Raw genomic sequence first — 27,187 nt, 5'->3', positions numbered from 1 at the left:
AAAGAGCTGCAATTAAGACTAAATAAATGCAAAGTGCAGAACCCAATACACGGAAAACTGCCCTCTTGCCCTCTACAACGGAAAAAAAGCACAAAAATAGAAATTAATAAAGCGAAAAAAATGAAAGATGGGAAAAACGGAGGGCATCTCCTTTTTTCCTTCCCCTGACTACGACGGTTTCCCTGGAAAGTTCCACAAGGGACTCAGGGATTACCAGGTAGCATCTCTGCACCCCGTGACAACCACCACCACAGAGGTCAAACAGCGTGTTTACTTTCCCGCCTCACTGAAAAAAGAGAGGAGGGTAGGGCCCAGCGAGAGACGGAGTGACGTCGCATCCGGCTGGCGAGGAGCCATTGCTGAAAAGGAAAATGGGCGCGGGGAGGCGGGGCCAAGAAAGCGCGCGTTCTGGGTGGGGGTGGAGCCGGATTAAAGGCGCTGCGTCACGTCCGGGAGGCATAGATCCCGTGTGGCGGTGGTGCGGAGCAGTTCGGTTCCTAGCTGCTTGGGAAGTAGTGCGTTCTGGCAGGCTGCGGTGGAGCCTCTGTAAAGAAGAACCAAGAGATTGGCATCTTCGATTGAAGCACTTCGAACCGAGCGGCGGCTGTAGCTGAGAGTCATGAGCGACAGCGGCGAGCAGAACTACGGCGAGCGGGTACGTGGAGGTGCTGCAGGGGGCGGCTGTGTGGTCCCAGTTTCTTGCATCTCTTTCCAGACCCGTCGGCCTCGGACCGAGAGAAAGGCGATTTTGGCTCCGAAGTCTGAGGCTGGGAGGATGGGAGTCGGGTTAAAAAAGCCTTTGTGGATAGTGTTTTTAGTCGTGAAGGAGGCCGCAGGCAGATTTATATGGCCTCGTACCCGAGTTGACGGTTTTTTCCGTTATAAGGGGGGATTAAAAATGGCCGCGGCGTCCCCTCAGTGTTGGGGGAGGGGAGCGGTATCTGATTTCGCCGTTGCTCTCCTGCGAAGCCTCGCCGCAGCCATCTTGGGCTGGCGGGCTGGGCGCGCTGCCAAAGGCACAAAATGGCGGCAGAGCCGCGCGTCCTCGCGGGGCGGACTCACGCCTCACAAGGCTATTTGGGGGTTTGAAAGGCAACGTTTTGGATTGGGGGGGTCTTTCACTGGTATTTAGGTCAAGAAAGGATCGTCTTACGGGCCACCAAAGCGTGGAATTTAGTGTGTTCTTAAGGTTTCTTTTGGGTTGGGGAGAACTGACTTGAGGTAGATTAAATTCTTGGCCCGTTAGTTGGAGGGGATTGCGCGCGCGGGCTTTGTGTTAGGTTTAAATGGAGTGCTTTTCTTTGATATCGAAAGGGCTTTCAGAGTATCCAAATAGAATAGATCACGAGGTTTCGAGATTTTGTTATTTTAGGGAACATATTTTTCCAAGGGAGTGTGCAGGGGAAATTGGCGGGCAACGATTTATGGCGCGGTTATTTCCTTTGTTTTAAAGCATTCTGATTCTGTGGACCACAACTTGTGCCCGTTCTTTTTCTTTTTTTTCTTTTTCTATTTCTCTTTTTTTTTTTTTTTTTCTCCGCCTCCCGGTGTGGAGTTCGGTGAGAATTGAATAAATTGCGAGGATAGAAGAGTTCCCAGGTTTTAAGCTGCATGACGTAGAGCTTGGTTGTGGGGTGTGGGTTCTAATGAAGATGAAACGATACAAGGCTTGCCAGAGTCTTGCGTATTTGGAGGTAAAGGAGAATGTTAGAATGGTGATAAAAAGCACCATAGAAGTTGATTTTTTAACTTGATGGGAGTAAGTTGGGTGTTTTTACAGTTTGTTACTTACTAGATTTTTCCTTTCTGGTAGAGCCACGCTAAAAATCTCAGTAATTGTCAGGTAAATCTGTCCAAATACCTTACCAAAGTCACATAAAACAGATTTGGGGTGGTTTAAAAATAAACTATCTTAGATCCTGGTACATTAGTGAACTTCCTGGGCAACTTTGGAGCCAAAAATTACTTAGTTTGAGCTAATCAGGCTTCTCTATATTTAAAAAAAAAAAATCGGGTACTTTTGCCCATTCTTTAGGGGCTACAAAATGACTCGTTTCTGACTAATGGAGCTCCCAGTTGAACATACCTAAATGAGTTATTTGCGGTGGTGTGATTGTAGAGATGAAAAATTGCCCAATAGAAAATAATTAGTGTATTTTACATAAGGGGGAAACCATTGTAATTACAGTAGGTCCTGGTTTGAGACAACTCAAGAGGTGTCGTCTCATTAATTAGAAACTTTTTGAAGGGATGTATTTTCACCTAGTAGAATGTATGTACATCCTAGTATTTTTCACAGTGCTATTACAAAGAATAGGTAATATATGGAAGGAGAGAAGGCTATAAAATAATTTTAATCTCCATATAGTAATTAGTGTTTTTGTTTTTTACTTAGAAGTCCTGACTTTTCCCTTGGAGGAATTTCTAAACTTCGAAGCGGTGGGATACTTCCATTTCGTTTGGTGTGGTGTTTGTTCATTGCTTTCCAACTGGTGGTTTGGAAATTGAGGTAGTTAGAATAGGTGTAAACATGTGTTTGAACTTCTAAGGACTGCTTGGCAAACGATAAATGTCAGTGGAACAGTTAAATAAAATGTCATAGAAAGGTCTCAGTAGGTAGAGCAGTCAGGTCAGATTGGCTAAAAACTTCCTTTTGAAAGTGCCTGAAAGCAATGAAAAATACGCATTCACGGCAGTAATCTTGGACAAGTGTGTAGCCTCTGTGGAGCCTGAGAAATTACTTTCATTGAACTCTAGGCTCTCAAACATTCCAAACTGGTCTTGTAAATCACTACTATACCTCTCAGTTCAGCTGTAATTTCACCCCTCCTTTATCTAAATCTCTAATCCAGACACTAGTACACATCCCAAAGTAACTCTGGGAACTTTCCCCAATCCATTAGATGCTGGAAGTTGTTCTTCCCTACACAGAACGGTTGTGTGTGTGTGCGCGCGCGCAGTAAATAATAAATTATTCTCTTAGGACTGGTTCAGTTTTTTCCCTTGTCTCAGTTTTAAGGCATTGATAGTGTACGCCCATGAATGTTTGTGGTTAATGCCACAGTTTGATGGCAGAGCCTACCTTTTACCTCTACCTTGGGTTTATGTGTCAAAGTTGACTTAAATTCAAGAAATGTGTCTAAATAGGGTTGGCTTTCCTGGTCTGGCCAAACCCATGCAGAAGTAAAGTTTTTCCTTCAAATAAACGTCTCTTCACAGAATTTGCAAAAATTGCCTGCATTTTAAATATTTATTTATGCAAAGGACTGACAGCTTTGCCATACGGGGCACTCTTGGCAGTTATATAAAGTCAAAATTTGGTAGAATGTTGGCTCTTTTTGTAAAAGTAGTATGTTTGCAATGTATGTACTTTAATTTTATTTTTTATAAAGATGAGTAACATCTGGATACCATCCCATCAAACTGCCTTTAGATTCTGCAGTTTTTTCTTCTCTGCTTAATCAAGGATTCTTTTTGAATTTTTTTTTGGCCCCAAACTTCAAATTCTAATTCTAAAAGCTGAAACAATCTCAGTCTATTTTCTAGAGAATTGTAGCCATTGCACCAATATTCCTTTAATAAAGGATTGGATTTATGTGGAGTGGGAAGAAATAGTTTGCATTGTTTTGTTTCACTGTGAGCGATTAGGTGTGAGTCTCTTGAAGAATCCAGGTTAACTAAATGTTTTAATACTGTGGATATTGTCTGAAAATAGAAGGTGGCATTTTCAAACTGAAATTCCAAGTGATTATGAGGTAAGTACTACTGGTTTTGGTAAAAAATGAAGAGGAATTTCGATGGTGAGAGATGTGTAGATTGAATTCGCCTTGTACAGCCTTTTCCCTTACGGCAAATCAAACCCCAAACCTAAGAGATAAATATTAATATTTTTCTAGTTGACTTTTCACATTTTTGCCCAAGTAGAGAGAACTACAGTTGTGTACATCTTTTGAGTCTTAACATTGTGTCTTAATGTTGACCAGTTTTTGCACTAAGTTGTATTATTTCCTTACAATGTATAGTGATGGGGTGGTGATTTATAGTTAGGGAATTTACGTTTTTTACTGAGGTTAGTTTGTGGGGGGTTCGCATCGAATTAGGTATAAGCAAATTAGTTTTCAAGTTCCCCCAAAATCTTTGCTTTGAATTGGGTTTGGAGTTTATTTTGATTATTATTTTCTATCATTATAAACTGTCTATGACAGCATGAAATGAGACCCCCGTTTTTGCATTGACTTTTGTGCTTAGATAGCAGATTAAGAGGTAGTCTTCTAAAAGTCAAAACTCATACTTAAACTTGCTTTTGCTGGAAAGTATGATATTTTTTTTTAATGTACATTGAGGGTGTACTGTTTTTGCAAGAGATCTCTCAAAAGCATGGGGATACAACTGAATTAGGCATTAGGTGGTGGGGATTTTTTCAGAGCATATTTTCAGTCTAAGATTTTTCTATCTACCCAACCGTCTGGTAGAGTGGCTACAGGAAAATGTAAAATAGTCTTATACTGATGAATATTGCCCTTTTATGGCAGGATTGATTTGCTCCCTCCCAATTGTTAAAATATTAATTACCTTGTATTCATCTTAATGAGTTTGCACGCTTTTTTTTTTTAACATTATGTGAATTTCTTTTGTAATCCCTAGAATCATATTAACAAATTGTGTTGGTGATGGGATAAGTTTCTGTTTATTTCTAAGTAGGGTCTCTTAACAAAATACTAGCTCAATAGTTGGGCTTCTGGTTTTATAAAGTGGCCTTTTAGGTGAGTTGAAATAAATCTCAGTTACGTTATTTAAAAGTGTATTTTGTATTTTAAATGTAAAAGGAGGAAGGTTGGGAGGGGGGTGATGAAATAACAGCAGGAAAGGAGTCCATATTGAAAAGATGTGATACCTAGACCTTTGACCTCAATTTCAGTATCTTCTGCATCTAAGTCCTGTATCTGTACATACTCTTTAGGAGCCAGCCCTAAGAGGAAATCTGCTTGGGCATTCTGATTCCATGATTACATTTGTGCTGCCAGCAAACATTTCCCATTACATTTTAGTGATGGATATTAAAAGAAAACAAATTACTGTGACTCCCTTAAATAAAAAGCTATTTAAATGTTTTCCTGGATTACATAAAAATAATTTTTAACTGTTGAAAAATAGACTTTTTTAAAAAGACATCACAGCGCTTCCCACAATGGCCATGGCTGTCTTTATGCCCAGCTAGGTATAAAGACGTAATTTTTTTTTTTTTTTTTTTTAAGAAAGCTTTAATTTGTCCCCAGAAAGAAAATAAAACTAGGAGAGGAAAATGTTGACAGTGAAACTAAAAATCATAAGGTGAAATACAGGGAAACTAGAATGTTTTACAAGGGCAGTATTTATTTTGTTTAGGGTATTATACAAATGCTATTATACTTTATTGATGTTAAAATCTTTTTAGTAATTTCATGAGGTGAGCTATAATTTTTCCCCATATTGCTACCTTTAATAGAATTTCTCCTTTGGACTGCAGAAGATTTTAATATCTGTTCATTGAGGGGGGAAAGTTTACTTGAAAACACCAATGTTGCATTCTGGTTTTGCTTCCCTTCATAGCTACTCAAATATAGTAGTTGGCTGATTGGTTTTAGTTCTAAATTTAGTAATTGGACCATACTAAATAATAGAATCTCACTAGAGCAGCTTTCTAGGGAGGGATAGATTGAACAGTTCTCTGTGGTCCAAATTTTCAGATTCCCTGACATTGTCTTTCTACAGAGTTCTTTAGATATGTGGTATAAAACGTGTGACATTGCGTACATTTCTTGGCCTTATCTAAACTAGTCACAGTTTGAAAAACTCCAACCGAGCCCTGTCATCAGTGTACAAATGAGTTGTCCGTGCTTTCCTTTCTTGCACTTTTGTATTGTGTCACTTTTTTTAAACTAGAGTTGTGCTTTTGACACTTAACATTTTCTATTGATGAATAAAATAAGAAGTGTGAGATGTGATTGTTTTTAAAATGTTAGATGAACAGTAAATGTTCAGTTGCGCACTTCACATTCAACTTAAGCATGATACAGCTGTTTGAAGTAGACAAATGAGGTTGATTACCATATATATTTTAGGGAAAACAGGAAACTATAGTTTCAGGTTTTTGAGCTGCATATTCTAGGGTTTTTGTTTTTTTTTTTAAATCCAAAACAAGGGATTTTTTTTTTTCTAGTTTCAGTTTTGGCACTGGATTTTATCCTGGAGTTTTAAAATATTCTTCATCCTGTTCTTTTTCTATTAAGGTTAATGTTGAAGAAGGAAAATGCGGAAGTCGTCATTTGACAAGTTTTATAAATGAGTATTTGAAGCTCAGGAATAAGTGAAGCTGAAATTTGAAAAAAATAAAAGAAAGAATGCATGCTAATTATCAGACCAGAAGTCCCACTTGTAGAATATTGAGCAATTTGTGTGAAGTGGGGAAGATGAAAGAAGTCAGAATTTGAAACGGAAGAATGAAGAAAAGAAATAAAAATGAAGTTAAGATAAGAAGTAATCTGGAATCAGAAAGCACTACGCTAAGTAATTACTAGTCTGTTTATGTGTCCCTGTATATTTTGCTAAACATGCATGCATTATTTGTTTAATAGAAGAAAATATATACAGGGTAAAGAAGTGCCTTCCAGGGGAAACGTTTAAATTAGGTAATTCTAATTTTAACTTCTTAGTCAAATTTTTGAAATGCGATTTTAAAAACAAATAATAACCCTTTGTAGTCAAATATTAGGCAGGAATGAGTTCTCTGGCATGGGTAACAGTTGGCTTCATGATGTTCCCTTTAGGGTTTTTTTGGTGTGTGTTTCTAACTGCTGATCCTGGGGCATGAATGAGTACCTCCAGAGTTGGAACTGGTGGTCTCTGCCGCCCCTTTCTCCCACCCCGGACTTTTACTATGTACTGACCCCTATCCTTCCGGACTGAGCAATATAGAAGGTGGGGTGAAGGTAGGTTTATAGTTGTGAATACATGAAACATGGTTTGTTTTCTTGTATTATTTCCTAATTATTTTCCATCCAAACAGCTGTAAACCTGCTTTTGCCCCACCTTACATAGTAGGATGTTGTCACAGTTTTCCTAAAGAATGTCACCAGGATGGTTATAAAACCAAACCCTCGAAATCCAAGCAAAGCATTGAACAGGGTACTTTTGGCATTTATGAAAATATAATTTCCTTCTAGATGGCAATAGTGGAAAGCTATGACCACTTAGGTCTTGAGATGCATGCGTGCTAGACTCACAAGGGTGACTCTTAATTCTTTTCTGTTTAATGCTTATTCCAGCAGAATGACAAGGGTTATTACTAAAAATCTAGTGCCTTCTCTTAGAATAAGGTGGGTCACACATGCAAGTGAACAGGGTGTCTAACTAAAAGTGGCAATAGTAGCAGGTGCTTCATTCATTTTCTCATTTTCTGCTATTAACACTTAGTTATTACAATGATATAAGAGGTATAGATCATAAAGTATCTTTATTCTGGTTCCCCTCTCCCACTGCTTTATGGGAGAATAAATCCAAAAGTTATGTCATTTTCTTTTCTATTTTAGCTGAATAGAGGGGTCAGATGATTGTAATGGTGTTACCTTCAGTTGGATGGGACAAGTACACATCCAAGTAATACTCAGTGGTAGCTAACCAACAACAGTGTTCTACCCTATTGGGGAAGCCAAAGTTATTACTTCCTTCTGAAATGAAGACCCTAAAAAAAAAAAAAAAAAAAAAAACCTGTTCCTCTTGCCTGAAACCTATATGATTTTATTAACCAGTGTCAGCCCAATAAATTAATAAAAATTAAAATTTAAAAAAAACCTTCCCCCAAGTGTTGTCAGATCTACTGCTCATGGGCAAAAGTGGCTTAAATTTCTAGAGGGATCCATTTTGCTGACACTTTAGGGCCTATTGTCATTCTGAAATTTGACCTTTTATAGTATTTATGTCTGTATCTTGCAAGAAGAAAATTATTTCCATGTATAGGAGACAGTTTTCAGCATTTGCTTTGCCCCATTACGGGTTTGAAAAGTTTTTTTGCCACATACAAAGTTAATGTTAACTTAGCATTCTGAATTATTTACAGATGAGGCAGAGTTGTGCTAAAAGTGATGTGAATGGATATTTCCATTCAAGTCCATGGATTCTTTTTTTTGGGAGACCTGAAAGGTCCTTGGGGTCCAAAAGAGAAAAGACTGGTCCTTAAATGGGAAGAAGACAGCTTAGGGTTTGATTAAATAGCCTAAGGTAGAAGAGAAAAAGATGAAAATAAATATTGGTACTATTTGACCATCTTTTCCATTTGGTGGCTTTGTCCCCCTTGGCCAGAGGCTTCCATGTGCACCCGCACCCCCCAAGCCAATGAGGAGGTAAGGGGGCTGTAAGGTACATGCCCCATGAGGGCTGATTAATGCTGGGGGTGGGGGCAAATGTAGCAGAGGTAATGGAAACAAGGTTCCAGGAAGATGCCTTTGCCAAGAAAAACCAGATAGGTAAGATGGCATAAAACTTGAGAAGTTGACTAAATTAGTGAAACTTAGCTAGCATTATAAACATTTATGGTGCTTTTAAAGAATATAGATACCCAACTCTAGACTTAGGAAAATGAGCTGCAGTTTGGGGACTTGGTATTTCAAATGCTGTGTAGGTTTACAAGAGCCCATTTTAAGTCTAATTTACGGCATCCGGTTTTTAAAATGATACAGGAGAAACCTAGCAATTGGGTGGTTATTCCCACATTTATCACATCTTTCAAAAAGTTTTTCTAAGAGTGCCTTCTCAGATGAAAGTATTTTGTTGGGCGGCTGAGTTTGTTTTTTCATGTGTTCCTTGTAGGTTGCACATAAGTATATTACAAAGCCTCAGTCTATAAGAACTGAATTCCTTCGGTTTTTAGTGAGTTTTTGTCTTTATTTTAATTAATGCTCATCTTAGTTTTATGATCCTTTTCTTGGAGGTACTGGTGTCCAGAGTAGTGCTTTTTTTGGTAGGGTTTTAATGTGTTGACAACTGTAGCTTTGTCAGTTGCTTGTGGACTTAGGATTTTCCTTGTGTCTAGACGGTTTTCCCAGCTGGCTTTACAGATTTGCGTGTGGATTAAGGTTTAAAGTTAACCATATGCTTTTAGATTTGGTTAATGATTTTAGATCCCTTCTAGATAGGTTAAATTTCCTTGCCTGTATTTCCAAACCAGCTAATGGCCAACATAACTACAAAGGGGTTTAACTTCTTGAAGAACCTCCCTGATGAGAAAAGTAGGTGCAGTCATTGTTTGGATATTAGGCTAATCAAGTATCAGAATAGGAGGGGAAATCTTTGCATTTTGGTGTTTCCCTTATTCCTGGTATAAGAAATGATTGCTCCCAAGATAGTCTGCATATAGCCAGTTAGTTTCAGAGGTTGAATGAAAAATCTTAGTTTCCTATCTACTGTATCTTTGACTCTTGATCTGTTAGAATTTCATGGGGGAAATCTCTTCAAGACTTAGAATTACTATCTCTTACCTTAGTGGTGAAAAGCATCTCAGCTCGGAATAAGGCTGTTCTGTTTAATGAAGCAAGAGGCTTACAGAAGGGGGGCAATCTTGACTCTCCTTCACTATTCGGATCCTTAGGCTGACGGGTTTTCTGTTAACTGCGATAGCTTTGTTGGTAATCTTTTAACTCTAACTACATTGGGCTCTCCCAGAACAAGTGTCTTCTTTGGTTTCCATTAAAGGTTGTTACTGTTCCATGATGTAATTTTTCTAGCAGTGGAATAAACAAAGGCATTTAGGAACTTTTGGGCCCCATTACTAGCTTTAGATTAGTTTCTGCCTGTGGTAGAAACTATGCTTCCATTTTTGAAACGTTCGTCCAGTCAGGGGTACCATCTTTTTTTCTTTTTTAAATCTCTTTACGTGGAGGAAAGAAGTGGAAAGTTTCATATTTCATGTCACATTACACAATGTTTTATAATGACTTTAAAATGTTGTTGGAAAGTTTCTAAAATTGTTTTGGGCCAAGAGACCAGAACTCATTTTACCAGCTGAGTTATTCTCTTCTTCTCTGTTCTAATCTTCAAATTTTAATTTGTCTCTTCTGTGTTGCATATAATTATTTTTCTCTGGGTATCATAGAAAGGATCCTCCAAAATTTCTCCATTATGCTGTAAATCCAGAACATAGTCTAATAAAATGTTTGGGACTGTAATTTAAAAAAATAATCCTGTCTTCTGTTTTGTTTTTTTTTGTTTTTGTTTTTTTTTTTCAAGAATGACCAAAATATTCTAAAGGTCTACCATATTGGGAGGCCTTTTTATAATATTGATTCAGCTTCCACATTGATTCTTGTCTGTACACTAATATTGGTTCCTTTTGAGTCTGGCCACTTTTTGCTCCATCTTGGGTGGAAAAATTTATTTGATTGTATGTATGCTTTTTAATTTGCCTATGGTTGGATAACTTGAAGTGAAAGTTATTTTGCTTGATAATACCTTAGTTAGCTCTAAGTATGGGTGTTCTCTCTTTTATCCAGTTTTCTGTTTCTGCACCTTGGCAGAATGCTTCTCTGGCTCTATTACTTATTACATATGTATGCCTTTTCTGCTGATGAGTTGACCATTGGTGAACTGCTAGTTATCCTATCTACTCATTTGTTACTAGAGGTTGTTTTGTTTGTTTTGAGAGAGATCTTTTTATGCCACTGGCTGGTCCTAGTTTTGATTGTGAAAGCTGTGGGTATATAGTGTATACCCAGCCTTTGGTTTTTGCGTGTAATTCCTGAGTTCCCTTTCTGAACCTAGGTTAGCAGTCTCTAATGTCCTGGTTTTAGCTTTTTAAACTTACTTTCAGTTTGCCCTGGCTCATCTCTATTTAACTAAAGCCGTAGCTCTCTGACAGCCTCTCTACTCCTCCTTTTGCACAATTCACTGCCTTTTTGTTGTAGCTCCATCTGGTTCCTGTGAGGATCTTACAGGGCCTCCCACCGTGGTTAAATGGAACAGTCTAGTGTTCTTCAAGCTGGTCCTTGCTTTCCACTAGGCTTCTACATTTCTCTAGCACTTGAAAAAGATTGTCCTTGTCTCTTTTCCCATTGAATACTATAATCTGAAAAGTTGAGGTCTTATTTTAAAGTGAACAGCATTTTAAAAGTAAGTTTTATGCATTTCATAGGGTTTTGTTTTTATTGATGGTAACTTGATTGAAATAGGTATAAAGTATAGGTGTCATAGTTATTAATAAGGTTCTTTCTCACCCTAGTCTTTATGGCGTAACATTCCCTAAACACAGTCCTTGGGCAGTCCCTCAGCTGCTTGGCTTTGACGCCCCTTTCTGAAGAGAGTGGGGTCAGTTAACTCTCATCCCTGCTCCAAAAAAGGTGAAAGTTAACATTAATTGACTTATGTCAATTGGAGCAATGTGATTGTTAAACCAGGTATATTCAGTTCCTGCCCTTACCTATGTTTTCTTATCTTGGAAGGGGATTGCTTTCCCTCACCATTTATCTCACAGCAGCTTATTTGTTTTTAAAGTTGCCCAGAAAGTATACAAATTAAACTTTTGACATCTACGTGTAGGAATCCCGTTCTGCTTCCAGAAGTGGAAGTGCTCATGGATCTGGGAAATCTGCAAGGCATACCCCTGCAAGGTCTCGCTCCAAGGAAGATTCCAGGCGTTCCAGATCAAAGTCCAGGTCCAGATCTGAATCTAGGTAAGAAAGACTGTCTTGGGATTTCCTTCTGTTACTCTTTTAGCTTTGAAATTGGTTTGAGCTTTGTAAACTAGGAAGACAGAGAGGGTTAGATCATTTGTTGGTCTATACAATACTAGTAGTAGAAATGAACTTAATTGAAAGTGCTGGGAGACCGAAGACTCAGTGGTTAAGAGCCTGGGCTTTTGAGTTAGGCTTCAAATCTTACCTCTTTTTTTTCTGGCTTGGGCAGATTACTTAACCTTTTTCCACTTTAGCTTCTCATCTATAAAGGCAAGTTAGTAATAGTACCAGTTGTTCAGAATTGTTGTGAGGATTCACTATGAGTTTAAGTAAATTGCTTATTGGTATGGCAAATACACTGCAGAACATGTCTTTCAGTAACTGTAATTTTTGATAAATAGGTATAGTCTAGTGTTATATACATGTATGTATAAAACAAAAATAATACCATAGCGTACTATTTTTTAAAATGTTGGCCAAGAGTAGCTTATACATCCTGGTTTGCCCAGAACAGCCCCAGTTTATGCCTGTTGTCAGGCATAATTAACAGCACCTCTTTCCTCTTTTTCAATGTGTCTTTCCTGGTTTTGACAAGTCATATGATCACTCTAGTTAAAAGCAACATTCCTGGGGGAAAACTACTGGTGATTTTTATCTTAAGTGATGAATGGTGTGGGCCTAATGGGAGTAGGGTGGTTTTCTAAAGGGGAGGCGTAGGCACAAATCAAGCTAGTATGAAGTGCACTTTTTCTGATTTTCAAAAAAAAATTGAAAAATGTGTGTTTTAATTTTATTTTAAGAAATGTTGGAGGAGAGCTAGTGGTTTTGGAGTTCTTCCTAGTAAAGTAGAAGTGACTGTTGCTACAGCAGAAAAATTTATTTCACTTAATTGCTGTCGTGTTAGTATATGCCTGGATTGTGTTCGTCCTCTGAAGTTTAACTCTCTAGAAGAGAGTATTATGAATTGAAAGCAATATCTTGTCAGCTATTTAGTCATGACCTTGAGGCCTTTGTTTTGCAGGTCTAGATCCAGAAGAAGTTCTCGAAGGCATTATACAAGGTCACGATCTCGGTCTCGCTCTCATAGACGATCCCGTAGCAGGTCTTACAGTCGAGATTATCGCAGACGTCATAGCCACAGTCATTCTCCCATGTCTACTCGCAGGCGTCATGTTGGGAATCGGGTAAGATGAGAAATTTTTTTTTTTTTAAGCAATGGACTTCTAAAACCATCTTATTTATTAATTCAGTCCCTTGTCTCTCGGGTTTTGTTTGAAGTTTGATCTGATTTTATTTGACAGTGCAGCATTAGCAGTGAATGTGTGAGTTACGTTTTGAGGCTTTTTAGTGTTTTAAGATAGTCTTTTTAAATGGTATCTCCCAGCTCAGGGAGTTCAGATGATTAGACCCTCGTACGATGTGCCAACGTTGCGAGTTTGATCCCTGGTCAGGGCACATAGAAGAATCAACCCATGGGTGCATAAATAACTGGAACAACAAATTAATGCCTCTCAAAAAAAAAAAAATTTTTTTAAAAGGGTGCCTCCCATGTAATGATCTACATTTGGGTAATGTTACATTTGTCTGTTTGTTTGTTTTTAGAGAATGGCAGAGGGAAGGAAAGAAACAACAGAGTACTTAGAGGTACATCAATCGGTTTCCTCTCACATGCCAACAGCGAGGGGCCTGGTCCACGACTCAGGCATGTGCCCTGACTGGGAATCAAACCACTGACCTTTTGGTTCACAGACCGGCACTTGGTCAATCCCCTGAGCCACAGCAGCCAAGGCTCAGTTATATTTGAGTGTAACATTTTCACATTGGTAACTTGGCCTATGAAATTAAGAAAATTTCCATTGTGCATTACTATTATAATATGAGTACATTAGATCATTGTGTGTGCACGCGTGCGTGCCATAGTAATAATATTACTCAGGTTTTCTGGTTTTAATACCTTTTACATAATGCTTTTTCTGATTTTTCCCATTTAATTGTAAGCAAGTTTCTTTCAGGTATTGAGGCTTTTTCTTGTCCTCTGTGAGAGGTTCCAAATGAAATGGCATTTAGTGTGTTTATATTGTGATTTCAGTGTATAATCTAAATGGTTTTGTTAGGGGTGTGCTTGTTTCTGAGAGTGCAATGGAATTTTACTAATGGGTGGAATAAATGAAAACTTGGGGTAATTCATTGTAGCAACTAATGTTAAGATGTGGCTCGTTTTTATTATAATGATTGCAAGCGAGCTGTTTTAAGTATCTATTAAAACAGTTTAGTACGTATCTTTGACTTGATTTGTGGGTATATGTGAATAGTTTGCGTGTATAATATTTCTAAAAATAGAATCGAGTTGAACATGCCCTGTATCTTCGGCCATTTTAAGTGTTTTATTGTATGGGCAGTAAATTCAGCATTTTAATAGTTTGTCATTTATTTCTCTTGCTTGTAGAGACAATGCTATTCCAATTATGTGTTACATATTGTAAGTGTGTGGGCATTTCTTAGAATAAATTCCTAAAAAGTGGATCACTTTCAAATTGCCTTCTAATCTACCCCCAAAAGGTTACTTTGCTTTTTAATAGTATGTGCCCCTTTATTCCTCCACTTTAAAGGGTTTATTTAGTCTCTCTACTGGGATAGCCAAAAAATTCGTTTGGTTTTTCTCTGTATGATACCTCTAGTAGCACTTAGTTGTGTAAATTCACTTGAAACAGTTTTGCCAGATTGTATTATGACAGCTGTTGTATCAGTGTGCATTTTAAAAAAAAAAACTTATAGAAATTGGTGGATATTTTTGCCTCCGTTTTAATATTGAAGATGGAAGGAGGTAACATTTTTGGCATATTATGCATTATTTCAAGAAAGATAAAAATACAACTGAAAAGCAAAAAACAGATTTGTGCAGTGTATAGAGAAGGTGCTGGTGACTGATCAAATGTGTCAGAATTTAGTTCATGAAGCTTCTTGGTACTATTGACATTTTGGCCAAATAATTCTTTGCTGTGAGACTGTCTTACTCATCAGAAGATGTTTCGCAGCGCCCCTGGCTTTTAACCACTAGGAGCCAATAGTGGGAGATAGCCAACAGACTTAAAATATCCAAATGAATAAAGTTAGTGGTGAAAATGAACATATTTTATGGAAAAAACCATGCGGACTTTTTGACTAACCCAATACTTTGATTGGTAGTGACATTTGTTTTAGATCCCTTGCTATTAAAAGGTGAAAATCCAAAATCCATTTTTCTAATTCTAGGCAAACCCTGATCCCAACTGTTGTCTTGGAGTATTTGGACTGAGCTTGTACACTACAGAAAGAGATCTAAGAGAAGTATTCTCTAAATATGGCCCCATTGCTGATGTGTCTATTGTATACGACCAACAGTCTAGACGTTCGAGAGGATTTGCCTTTGTATATTTTGAAAATGTAGATGATGCCAAGGAAGTAAGTAAAAGCCCATCTGTACCTTGTAAAATAGCAGTTGTATTGTGAACTCCAAGTACTAAGTAACAAAGTACTTGGGGTAAGGACAGTTTTTGTTTTTATATTGTAAATAGGATGTATAGATGTAGTTTGAATTAAAGGAAGTACATTTTTCTGGGAACGTTGGAGTGATACTTGGAACAGTTTCATCCTTTTATTATGGGAATAACAAAAGTACAGCTTAGGGCCATTGGTTCTATTCCCCCACCCCCCATACTTAGCTTCTGGCCAGCTCAGTTACCCACTGTGCTACCACCACATAATTGTGAAGTAATTTTTTAACTAGCACTTCATACATGACTTGCAGGTGTCGGGGGGGGGTGTATATCTAGATACAGGTATCTAAAATATAAGGATGTTAATGCTCTTTAGAATATTTGTTTATTTACATTGAACAGTTTTTTAGTCTGGAGCACATTAAAAAATTATAGTTGTGACTAAGGGAAAAAAACACATTTTTGCATATGTATATATATTGACGGTGAGTTCATATTTAGATGTTAATTGACCTGGCAGAATGTAGGACATGAACTTTAAGCTTAATGCATGAATCTGGGCCACATTTTAAGAATGTTGACTTTATTTGCGTATGGATTAATAGCTGACATCATCTCCAAGGGATGTATAAGGAAGAGAAAAAGTTACGAAACAAAACCCATGCGAGGTCAATGTTGAGATTGGGAATTCAGCTCTGGACAAAATATATAGTTATTTATGAAAACTATACTAGTTTTTGAAAATCATAAGACTCACCTGAACTAGTAAAAGGAAGAAGCGAAAACTAAATGCAAGTAATTAGAATGGATGGATGACTGAAATTCAAGAGATTTGAAGGGATGCTTTAAGATGGGTATCCAGCCTGTGGACAGCCCAGGAAGGCAGTGAATGTGGCCCAACACAAAATCATACATTTATCTAAAACATTACTTAGTTTTATTACATTACATTACATTACATTGCACACAAACACACACATTTTCTTTATTAGTATTCACAAACTTGGGACCTGCTAGATGATTTTAAAAGATTAATGGAAGGGCCACTGCATAATTAGGGTTATTATGTGAGGCAATTTTTGCTTATCTGTGGTGGTGGATATCACAAAAATTATGCACAGGCCTTTTTTCTGACCATCACTTTTCATTAGTGTTTGTATATTTAATATGGACCAGAGATGCCACAGGTTGGACTCTTTGCCCTGCTCCAATATGTCATTCAGCCTTCTTTTATTTTTTATTTTTTTAAAAAAATTGTTTATTTTTAGAGGGGGGAGGAAGGTACGGAGAGAAACATCAATGTGTGGTTGCCTTTACCACACCCCCAAATGGGGACCCAGCTGGAAACCCAGGCATGTGCCCTGACTGGGACTCGAACCAGTGACCCTTAGGTTTGCAGACCGGGACTCAATCCACTGAGTCAAACCAGCCAGGGGCTCAGCCTTGTTTTAGTAATAATTGATGCCCAAAAATGTGAATAGAATTTTTGCCAAGGTTCACTTAATAGTAGAGGCCTGATTTCCCTGGTTTTTTTTTTTTTTTTTTTTTTTTTTTTTTGGCTACAGGACCATACTTAGCTTTCTGAAGAATAGCATATTTATCTGAACCAGTAGTGCCAGAACTGTCTTCTGACAGCTTAAATTTCAAATTAGAAAATAGCAGAATTGGAATTAGAAATTAAAATCCACTCAGGTGGGGGGATGCTCTTTAAATGAGTTGTGAACAAAATGCTATGACTTTGAAGTAGGGATTTTTTTTTTTTTTTTTTTTTTTGCTTTAAAGTACGTACTGTTTCAGCTAACGTGTATTCTAAATGAAGGAAGGAACTCTTCCAGATTTTTGCTTCCATAGCAGGGATCCATCAACTTGTCTGTTAAAAATTAGACAGTAAATAGCCACTTTTCAACTCTGCCATTGAAATGTAAAAGCAGCTATGGACAATATGTAAATTCATGATTGAGGCTTTGTCTCAACACATTTGTGGCCACTGATACTTGAATTTCATATAATTTTCATTAATCATAAATTTTATTCCCAGCCCATTTAAATCTTAACTTGTGGATCATAGCTTACCAGATACACACTGCTTTAGAGCTAGAACCACTGTAAATTTGTGAGATAGCATAATTCAAGTATTTTGTTTTAAATTGGCCGTTGTAGCTTTTTTGTTAAATTCTTCTGGGTTTTTTTGGTCTAGCTTTTAAAAATTTAATAGGGGAAACAACCTAAAGTTGACGCCATGTTCTACATTATTTAATGCATCTAACTGAAACATCCAGTCAGACCTCATTTAAAGCTGTTAGATAGTTTGTGGCTTTGTCCATGATGTATGTAACAACTTTTTATTGTTTTTTTAAGGCAAAAGAGCGTGCCAATGGAATGGAGCTTGATGGACGTAGAATCAGAGTTGATTTCTCTATAACAAAAAGACCACATACCCCAACACCAGGAATTTACATGGGGAGACCTACCTAGTAAGTTTATTGTTGGGGTAAAAATTTGATTGATGAGTCAATGTGTTCACTTTTCTCCAAGAAATATATGTACTGTGGGAAAATCTTGGGCATTTCATCTAATCTTGCCACAGTGTAAATCATTTTTCCTGTTCCTAACTGGTTAAAACTATATTTGATAGAATATATTCAGAGGAAACATTCTGTTCCACAAATCCTGATTAATGTCATCATATTACTCAGATCCCATCCCACTTTATCATAAAAAAATGCCGTTTATTTGGCATTGCTGGGTCATTAAATGTTTCTGATTAGAACATTTTACTGGTTTTTGTTTACTTAAGCAGAGTGGAAAACACAGCCTTTGGTTTTTACACTGAACTGGTAGGATAATTCTATGTCATTCTTACCAGTGTGTGTTACTGACAGCTCTAAATGGAATTCATTTTTTAAATTTAATACAGTGCTCTTATATAAGATAGAGAATTGTACCATAATTGCCCTGTTTCTAATAGGCTAAATATTTTCCCACTCTCAAAACAGTATTCTCCATGTGATTTTATTTTCTTGCAAGGGTGTCCAACCTGTAGCCCAACACAAAATTGTAAGTTTACGTAAAGCATTATGAGATTTTTTTGTGATTACATGTCGTGTTGTATTTAATGTGTGGTCTAAGACAATTTTTCATTGTGGCCCAGAGAAGCCAAAAGATTGGACACCCCTGCTGGGAAAAATGTGGGATTGGCAAATTGACTAAAGTTGAAAGCAAATTGGTGGAATATAGTTATTATGCTGTTAAAAGCGAAGAGAAGGGGCATTGCTTGTTCACCATCACTGAGAATTCAAATGGGAGAAATACTCAGTTTTCAGTTAATTCATAGGCAGGCCTATGGGTTTTTTGCCCAGGAGAAGGAAATAAATGTTTCACTTGAAGCAGTTTCCCCAGTCATATCCACAGAGCCTGGCTGTGTAGATTGTTACACTTAAGATCCAAGTGAACATGGCATTCCTCTACTGCTGTTAATAAATATCTGAACAGTTTTTAACAACCAAAGTCGTGTCTAGAGAGATAGGAAAATACACTTGATACTTGATGAAGATACGTTATTATTCACAGTGGCAGCTCACGGCGTCGTGATTACTATGACAGAGGATACGATCGAGGCTATGATGATCGGGACTACTATAGCAGATCATACAGGTAAGTTGACCATAACATCAGTGTTAAGTTGCCAAAACCTTGAAGGAAGCATCAACTGTTCTGAATATCAGTTGCAACATAATTTAAAGCAGCACTGTACTTGTAGCTTTTAAAAAAAGCATTACCATTTATATCAAGGTAATCCAGAGCTAGAGTTTAAACTAGATTTTAAGGTTTTGTGTCTTTAAATTAACATGTATATTTCAGGCATGACAAAGGAAACAATTAGAGACCATATTTTAGTGTCCCCTCCTCTTTTTTCATAGGGTAAAATCTATATTTTGAAAGTTTATGCTTTATGAAACAATTATTGTGTGTATCTAATGTAGCATGCACTAGAAGGCAGATAAAATTGATTCTATGAAGAGTCTATGAAAGTAATTAAAAATAATTTAGTATTAACACTGGTACATGTGTTCGTTGCCAAACTATTGAGAAATTTTTAGGAGTTTGTTAGGGAAATGTCTATCATACTTGAAAAACAAAAGATCTCTTTGGGAGTACTTTTAAAGATAAATAAAACTTGTACTTGATTTTTTATTTTAGCAATAGCGGGTAATTTAGAACTTGCTTTAACTTGTCAAAATGTAAATTGTGTAGTAAGTATTGACCACAGTAATATTCCATGGTACCTAATGTGGTGTGGTGTTGGGGTGTGGGTATCTTTTTGCACACGATTTGGTAATGTTTTAAGAAGTTGACCAGTGTTGATGTGTTCTATTATTATCTATGGAAATGAGTCCTTAAGGGTGCTCTTGACATCATTGTCCAGCATTTTATTGTGGACAGCAATTGTTTTCGCATTAAATGACACTTGAGGGATTGATTTGTGAAAGCTGAGAAGGTTAGAGTGGCAGGTTTGATTTTTATTTTGATTAACTTGAGCATTTATTTATGAATGTTCTTTGTCCCAATGGTACTCATTATAGCCACCAGAGAGAGCTCTGTGCCAGTTTGTGTAATTAAAAAAAAAAAAAAAAAGTTACCATTTTACTTACAAGTAAACTAGCTTTCATTTTCACACATTTTAGTTTTACTGCGTGAATTGTGTGTATTTTCAAAAACTTAAAATAAATGCATTTCTGCCTTCACAGAGGAGGAGGTGGTGGAGGAGGAGGATGGAGAGCTGCTCAAGACAGGGATCAGATTTATAGGTATGTCAGGGTTTAAAATCTACAATAGTAGAAATGACTCACATGAAGACACTTTGTTACTAGTGTTTTGGTAGTATAAGTGGCATTGCACAAAATGGGATTGCATGAAGTTTATAAAATACTGTATTGTAACTAAAGCCAATTGATGTGTCCGTTGCTTTGTGTTTTCAGAAATTGAGAATCTGTAATATATTTAGTCTTTATTCCTGATACCTATCCTCTCGTACTACATTCTTTATTGGTGTTTTATAGGCACCTCGGAATAAGCATGTGAACACTCAAGTCAGTCTTTTACAGAATGAAATCACTTTGATGTGCTGAAATCTGTTTTTTGGGTGTAGTTCATGAAGGTGTGCTTGGAATTGGTGGGAAAGTTTTTTTCTTCTGATAGTTAATAGGATTTAAAATGGGTTAACAGATTAACGGTGGATGAGATATACAGTAAGGAGTACTTGACTTCTGATAGTTTTGAGTGATCATTTGTTATGGACCTGATAACTGCTTTTCAGGACTAAAGCAGACCTTGAAAATCCCATGACTAATGCAAAACTTTTGAAGGTCGTTGCTGGCCTTCTAGTTTGAGAAACTGATCAAGGGTTGTGTATAATCTTTATATGTAATTTAATCTAATTGTGATCTGTGGAATCTTAGATGGTCTTGATGTTTGTTTACAGAAGGCGGTCACCTTCTCCTTACTATAGTCGTGGAGGATATAGATCGCGTTCCAGATCTCGATCATACTCGCCTCGTAAGTTTTTGTCTTGGTGTGATTTAGTTTATATATTGTAAGTGGGTGGCTTGCCCCCGACCAGACCAACACAGCACAGTAACTATTCCTTTTGCTGAGAAAAGGTTAATTTGGGGGGGGATGTGAGAGACAGATAGACAATGTGTGGGGTTCCAGAAAGTATGAAAACCCTTGGGGTCTTGTTGCTAATTAAAATAATAAATGCATAGTATATTCTGTCACCATTTGTAGCTTTTCATTTTTTAAGGAGTGCTTGTAATTTTTGCACAGCTTGGGGACATCTAAGTGACTTGAAACCTTAGCCCGTACCGTATCGAGTTATACTTCCCAGTTCTATTGTTTCACATTGGTCCTCTCATTTCTAATCTGACTCGTGTAGAAGTCTTACTCTGTTTTCACAGAAGAGGTACTGGTACATAGGAAATGTGTGAATGGCAGAGCAATCTAAAATTGTCAACATTGAACATACATGATAATTAGTTCTCATTGTTGATGCTTTTTTCTTTCTTCCCCCTCCCTTCTTTTTCCCCCCTGCAGGTCGCTATTAAAGCATGAAGTGGAAGACTTCCTGAAACCTGCCCTAGAGTTTGGATATTGTTTGTGGACAATATTTTTTATTGTCTCCTGTTTAAAAAGTGAACAGTGCCTAGTGAAGTTAGGTGACTTTTACACCTTTTATGATGACTACTTTTGGTGGAGTTGAAATGCTGTTCTCATTCTGCATTTGTGTAGTTCGGTGCTTTGTTCAAAGTTAAGTGTTTTCAGAAAAGTATGTTTTGCATGTATTTTTTTACAGTCTAAATTTTGACTGCTGAGAAGTTTCTATTGTACAAAACTTCATTTAAAAGGTTTTTCTACTGAATCCAGGGTATTCTGAAGATCGAAGCCTGTGTGTAAAATGCTACCAAATGGCAAAAAGCAACAATAAAGTTTGATTTTTACTTTTCTTTCTAACATATCAGTGCTTAGCAGAACTGTTCAGATTAGGTTGTCAGTAGTAAATCTGAAGACAAAAATGCCCATTTTCCTTCAGTCCATGAACCATACCATAGTTAATATACCTGCAACTAAGTGTTAAAAATTATGCTCTGTTAACTCAGTACTGCTAGTATTAGAACTAAAGATCTTTCAATAACAGCAAATGCTTAATGCTTATATAAATATGGATTTGTCAGCCTTTATTATAATCTGTATTATTTATAGCAGGGAATAAGAAAAGAGTTACACAATGTATGGCTTTAAAAGGCTATTTCTTAAAGCTGTTTTAAAGGGATAATGGTATTTCAACTGGTTATCAGTAAATGACAATACATTCCACCACAAATGTACTCTTGTTCTAGCTTTTAGACTATATTAAAAAGCAAAAACAAAAAAACTGGGTGCTTCAGAGTTTGGGAAAAGAGAACGGAACACTACTGTGTTGTGGATGAACTGAAGATTGCCTGTTCATTTTTTAAATATTATTTTCAGATCCTTTGCTTACCAGAGGAGGCCCAATTTCACTCAAATGTTTTGAGAACTGTGTTAAATAAATGCAAATGAAAAGTAAAAGGCTGGTACAACTCAGTTTACAAAGAAGATTTTGTTTATTTTAACCTTGTTACTTATAATTAGAGTTGACATATAGTTTTTAGTCCCTCATGCAGTATCCCTTGGGCTGACATGTATTTTTGGTGTTTGTTTAAAACAAAAAAGTCACCAAGCATACATTGTATGTCCTTTGAAAATACATTGAGTGAGTAAGTAGATATTGGGGTGATTATCTCCACTTGGGGGTTGGCATTGTACTAAATTCTAGTCCTCATGCTTGCCCTGAGAGTGCCTGAAATAAATGTTCTCAGTACCCCCCACCCCCGAATTTGTTACTTGCATGGCCAATTTGAGGGAAATTGTGTTGGCGTACTCACCTTTATAGTACAGACATGTCTCAGAGGTATTGCAGGTCTGGCTTCAGACCATCACAATGAAGTGAGTTATGTGAAATTTTTAATTCCCCCGTGCATAAAATCATTGTTTATACTTACTAGTATAGTATAGTCTTACGAAGTACAATAGCATTGTCTTTATGAACAATGCATATACTTTAAAATATTGCTAAAAAAACAAGGCTAACCATCTGAAGTTTGTAGTCTTTTGCTGGTGGTGGGTCTTGCCTTGATATTCTTGAAAATTGTGTCTGCAAAATGCAATAAATGGGTATGCCTGTACACTCATATTTAGTATGGCTGGGGTAATTTATATTTTATTACATATATTCATTTAGTCTGTAGCAATCATAATGTATTTACCTTGAGTCACATAGCAATTAAAAGTACACTCAGCATCAGAACCTGGGTAGTCTCAGCCTAGTTAGTTCACATAATTCTGATGCGAATCTGCCTCTGATCTGGGTAACTGGATGACTGAAAACTGCTAATGGAGCATAGACAATATTTGCCGGCATTTGTTTGTCAGACTTGACTGGGCAGTGTCTCAGATGTATACCTCTTGTGCTTTTGGTAGCTATTAACACATGCATAGAATCCCACCCCTGCGTGTTTGTATTTCCAGTAGGCATCTCAAACTAAATAAATCTGTTCCTGATAGATTTTTAAAATGTATTCACAACTAGTTTGGGAATAAGAATTGGCCCCTTGTGTGGTTATACAAGTCGAGTTGTAGAATGTGGTCCAGAAGGGGTTGGATTTTAAAGGATAGGTTATAGATTGAGAAGACTAATATTTTTATGAAAGCATATATGAAGGAATGTAGTACTGCTTATAGGTATCTTGATAGGCTGCAAAAAGGATAGGCTAGCAGCACCAATGAAGTGGAGATGGACACTGGGCATTTGATCAGGCACAGGTCTCCATGGGCTGCCCTGGCTGAAGATTGTTGCATTCAAGATTTCCAGCCCTCTAATTGGCCCAGGGAGGGAAGGGTGTAGGCACACCTTCAGGGAAAGCAAGCAGGCCTAATTATTGTATCACAAAAGATGTCTTGTGATTGATGTTTGTAAGCCACCCATTATCCTGTGGATGAAAAGGTTTGTTTTTTAGAGCTACGGTCAGTTGGGATTTCTATCTTGGACCTGGAAGGATTTGGCTAAACATTTTAACCAGTAGGGTGTGAGACACTATTTCCTATTCTGGGGTGGAAAGCAGGTAAGTAGTTAACGGTGATCATTTGGTTCCTTGGGAAAAGCTTTGTGCTCCTTTGGTTAACTTAAACACGGATGATTTTAAATAGACAAAATGTGACAGTAGGGTAGAATGGAATGAGGTAATTTAGGGATAGGATAAACTAATCTTGATATGCTTGCCTGAAGGCAAAGGAACTCCGGATTTTTATATGCCAACACTATAAATGTATTTTATAGCTATAGGGCTAAGATGCTGGGAATCAAATGCATTAAGTTGATTTGGAAAACGACTGAATCAAAATAGTTAATCTGTAGTACTGCAGTCCTGTGAGAGCATGATATTCAGGAAGTAGGGTCCCAGCAGGTTTGGTGGTGGTGTTTGGAGGCCTTGGAGAACCCCATGCCCTCTGAAATAAATGTTTGTAACTTAGTTACTTGTCATAAGGAAAGTTTGCCTCAAGATAATTCTCAACCCTTATTCTCATTACTTAGTACCTTAACTCGACAAGGCTCAAGGGGGGTAAATTCTGAATTAACTTCAAAAAGTTTCCACCAAAAATAAACAGGATTTTATTTACTGTAAAAAAAATTTGCAAGTTTTTTAAGAACCGATTTTGAGGAATTGAGCTGGATTTGTGAGTACCACACATAACCAGTACTGTTTTGGTCAACAGACTTTGGTTTTATTTGAATATATAGAGCCCAAAATACAGATCTTGTGAACATACACCTAGCACAATGGAGGATTTATGGACAACTTGAAAAGAGGCCAGAAATCCCAAAATAAACTACGTGTGCATATGGTGAACTTAACTAGTTTTGTCAAGACATTTCCGTAATCTACTCATGTAACTATTGGAGGAAAATACTCGGGCTTAAAATAGTGGACACTGGTTTGCAGTTAACACTAGTTGATGGGAATCAAGAACACCATCTTGACCAAAAGTCAAGATGAGGGCTTAGGGGAACTAGGTGTAATAGGATTATCTGAGCCTTGTTCCTAATTGACTCCACTCACCATGCCCCCATGAGTGCTTAATGTTAAAGACACTCAGGTGACCCTAATGGATAACCTCTTTCCAGTTAAAACTAAGCACTATATCTTACTTTGGTCTGAAACAGAACAAGTTCATGGATATCTCTTAGACACTGTTCTCACTGTATTAGGTGCCGGCTTGGCAGTAGCAGGATAGTGTTGGTCATTTTGGATGTCCATTCACTTATGCTAAATAACGTCATTTCTGAGAGCCTCACTAGCCAGTAGTAATGACCTGCTCCAGTGGGAAATAATAGTTAAACAGGTAATAACTGCAAAAGGTAGTAACATTGAGTTTCCATTGTGAGGTGGACAGTAGCTCCCATTATAAATACAAGGTGGGGCCAAAGTAGGTTTACAGTTGCAAAACAGTTTATTGTTTAACTTACATTCTGGATCTCAGTTTGCTTTTTTGTCATGCCTATACCTGCACTGCACAATTTGTCTTGCCAGTCATGGTTTTCCAGAGAACCAAATTGACGGATTCATACAAAAGCATCTTTGTAGAGTTCTATATACATATACTTCAGTTACTTGCTATTCATATAAACATGCTTTTTAAATAAATTTCTATTTGTAAATCCTAAAATGGACTTGGGTTTTAGAGTATGAACACTTTTAAGGCTCACATACCTTAAAAGTGTAATACTGAGTTATTTTTCAGGAGTCTACTAATTTAGTCTCCCCAGCAAAGCAAGTTTTCAAATTTGGTAGGAAAAGCGCTTGGCTCCAATATTAGAAAATCTGGATTATCTGGTAGAGTTATATCTTTGCCTGTACCTGTGAATTTAGTTCTTTCAGTGCATCCCTAGATAATAGAGCACAACTGTCTTCCATCATTTTATTTTGTTCACTGCTGTTAAACACTATAAGATGTGATAATGGGCTTGGGACCATAGGTTTAGATATTTCGTAGGAAAGCTAAATGAGCCCTAGCTGGTATGGCTTGGTGGATTGAGTGCGGGTCTGCAAACCAAAGGGCTGCTGATTCAACTCCCAGTAGGCACATGCTTCAGTTGCAGGTCAGGGGTACATAAGAGGCAACCACACATTGGTGTTTCTTGCCCACTCTTCCTCTGTCACTTCCCCTCTCTCTCGAATAAATCTATTTTTTTTTTAAAAAAAAAGCTAAATCACTATTAAAGTTTAATGAGGTCTCTAGGCAGTCAACATAGATGTCTGTTTTTAATTCAGCTTAACTGATATTGAGCTGTGTTACACTGTTACAAGTCTTCAGGATGCAGCAGTAGACAAAGTACTATGGAAAAATGCAAGGCAGAAAAGGTTAGTATTATAAATTGGTCTGGGAAGGCTGTATTTAATAGCATTTGAATAATAGCTGAAGGGTGTGAACCATATTGTATATTTGGAGAAGGAATATTGCAGACAGTAGGAATTTATTTACTTGGCTTGTTCAAATTATAGGGGTATGTCAACGTGAGTAAAAACGGAGTTGGATGTAAGACCAGGTGGGTAATGTAGCCATATCAGTTAAAATTTCATAGATAACCAAGAAGAAAATTTTTGCTTTTCGTGATGACATGGGGAACCATTGGTAGTGTTGACATGAAATCGCGTAAAAGGCTCAACTAGGAGCACCTAACTACAATGAAATTAAAAATGAGCTCTCAAGTCGAGTAAGTCACGTATATAGGTAATTTTGTTGTATGGAAGATAAAAGAGGATAGGGACTTGGGCAAGATGACAGCCACGTTGCTAGGTTTATGATCGTGTTTTTAAAAGTTCTTTGTAAGCTGTAAAACAGTATATAAGGGAGGATTTTGCAAATCGTCATTTCTCAGAATTTAGTACAGAGAGGTAACTTAAAACAGTCACAGTGGAACATTGCTTATTCCCGTGGTTAGAGGTTTCTTATATTGGGTGGGCTAAAATGTCCTGTTTAGTTTTTTTCTGTGAGAGAAGACAGTTTTCATTCTCACCAATACCAGTTGATTTGGATATTTTGAGAGTCTGCCATCTCCCGTGTGATATTGTCAATGTTTAAACGTCAATCTCTATCAAGTTCAACTGGTCTACCTGACTGGAGCATTGTCCAGCAAGAACTCTCCAGTGCAGAACTTAACCACTTTTTTTTTCCTGTATTTTTTAGAGGGGGAGGGTAAACCACATTTTTTAAAATTTGTATTTTAGAGAAGGGGAGGGAGAAAGGAAAAAAATACCAATGGGTGGTTGCCTCTTTGGTGTCTTCCACTGGGGACCCAGTCCACAACCCAGGCATGTGCCTTGACTAGGAATCAAACCAGTGACCTTTTGGTTTTGTAGGCGGGCCCTCAAA

The 27,187-nt window shown here is 37.3% G+C and overlaps 1 protein-coding gene across 1 annotated transcript; it reads left to right on the top strand.

Moving 5' to 3' along the window:
• The first annotated feature begins 452 nt into the window (after positions 1-452).
• Positions 453-22,283, top strand: TRA2B (transformer 2 beta homolog). The gene is made up of 9 exons (XM_054585077.1): positions 453-655; positions 11,566-11,699; positions 12,724-12,886; positions 14,955-15,143; positions 17,537-17,652; positions 18,749-18,832; positions 19,927-19,986; positions 20,661-20,734; positions 21,272-22,283. The coding sequence occupies exons 1-9, from the start codon at positions 620-622 to the stop codon at positions 21,280-21,282; spliced, it is 867 nt and encodes a 288-aa protein (XP_054441052.1). The 5' UTR covers positions 453-619; the 3' UTR covers positions 21,283-22,283.
• The last annotated feature ends 4,904 nt before the right edge of the window (positions 22,284-27,187 follow it).

Source organism: Pteronotus mesoamericanus, unplaced genomic scaffold (genome assembly GCF_021234165.1).
Source record: "Pteronotus mesoamericanus isolate MK-2021 breed Mesoamerican mustached bat unplaced genomic scaffold, CSHL_Meso_final contig_82, whole genome shotgun sequence".
NCBI classification, from domain to species: domain Eukaryota; kingdom Metazoa; phylum Chordata; class Mammalia; order Chiroptera; family Mormoopidae; genus Pteronotus; species Pteronotus mesoamericanus.
Note: the sequence above shows the minus strand (reverse complement) of the source record. Positions and strands in the feature narration are given on the sequence as shown.

What these genes read in the sequence shown, in the direction of transcription:
- TRA2B (XM_054585077.1), top strand. Translation starts at nt 620, where the DNA reads ATGAGCGACAGCGGCGAGCAGAACTACGGCGAGCGG. An exon ending in AGCAGAACTACGGCGAGCGG is followed by an intron (nt 656 to 11,565) that starts GTACGTGGAGGT and finishes ATCTACGTGTAG; the next exon opens with GAATCCCGTTCTGCTTCCAG. An exon ending in TACATGGGGAGACCTACCTA is followed by an intron (nt 17,653 to 18,748) that starts GTAAGTTTATTG and finishes TATTATTCACAG; the next exon opens with TGGCAGCTCACGGCGTCGTG.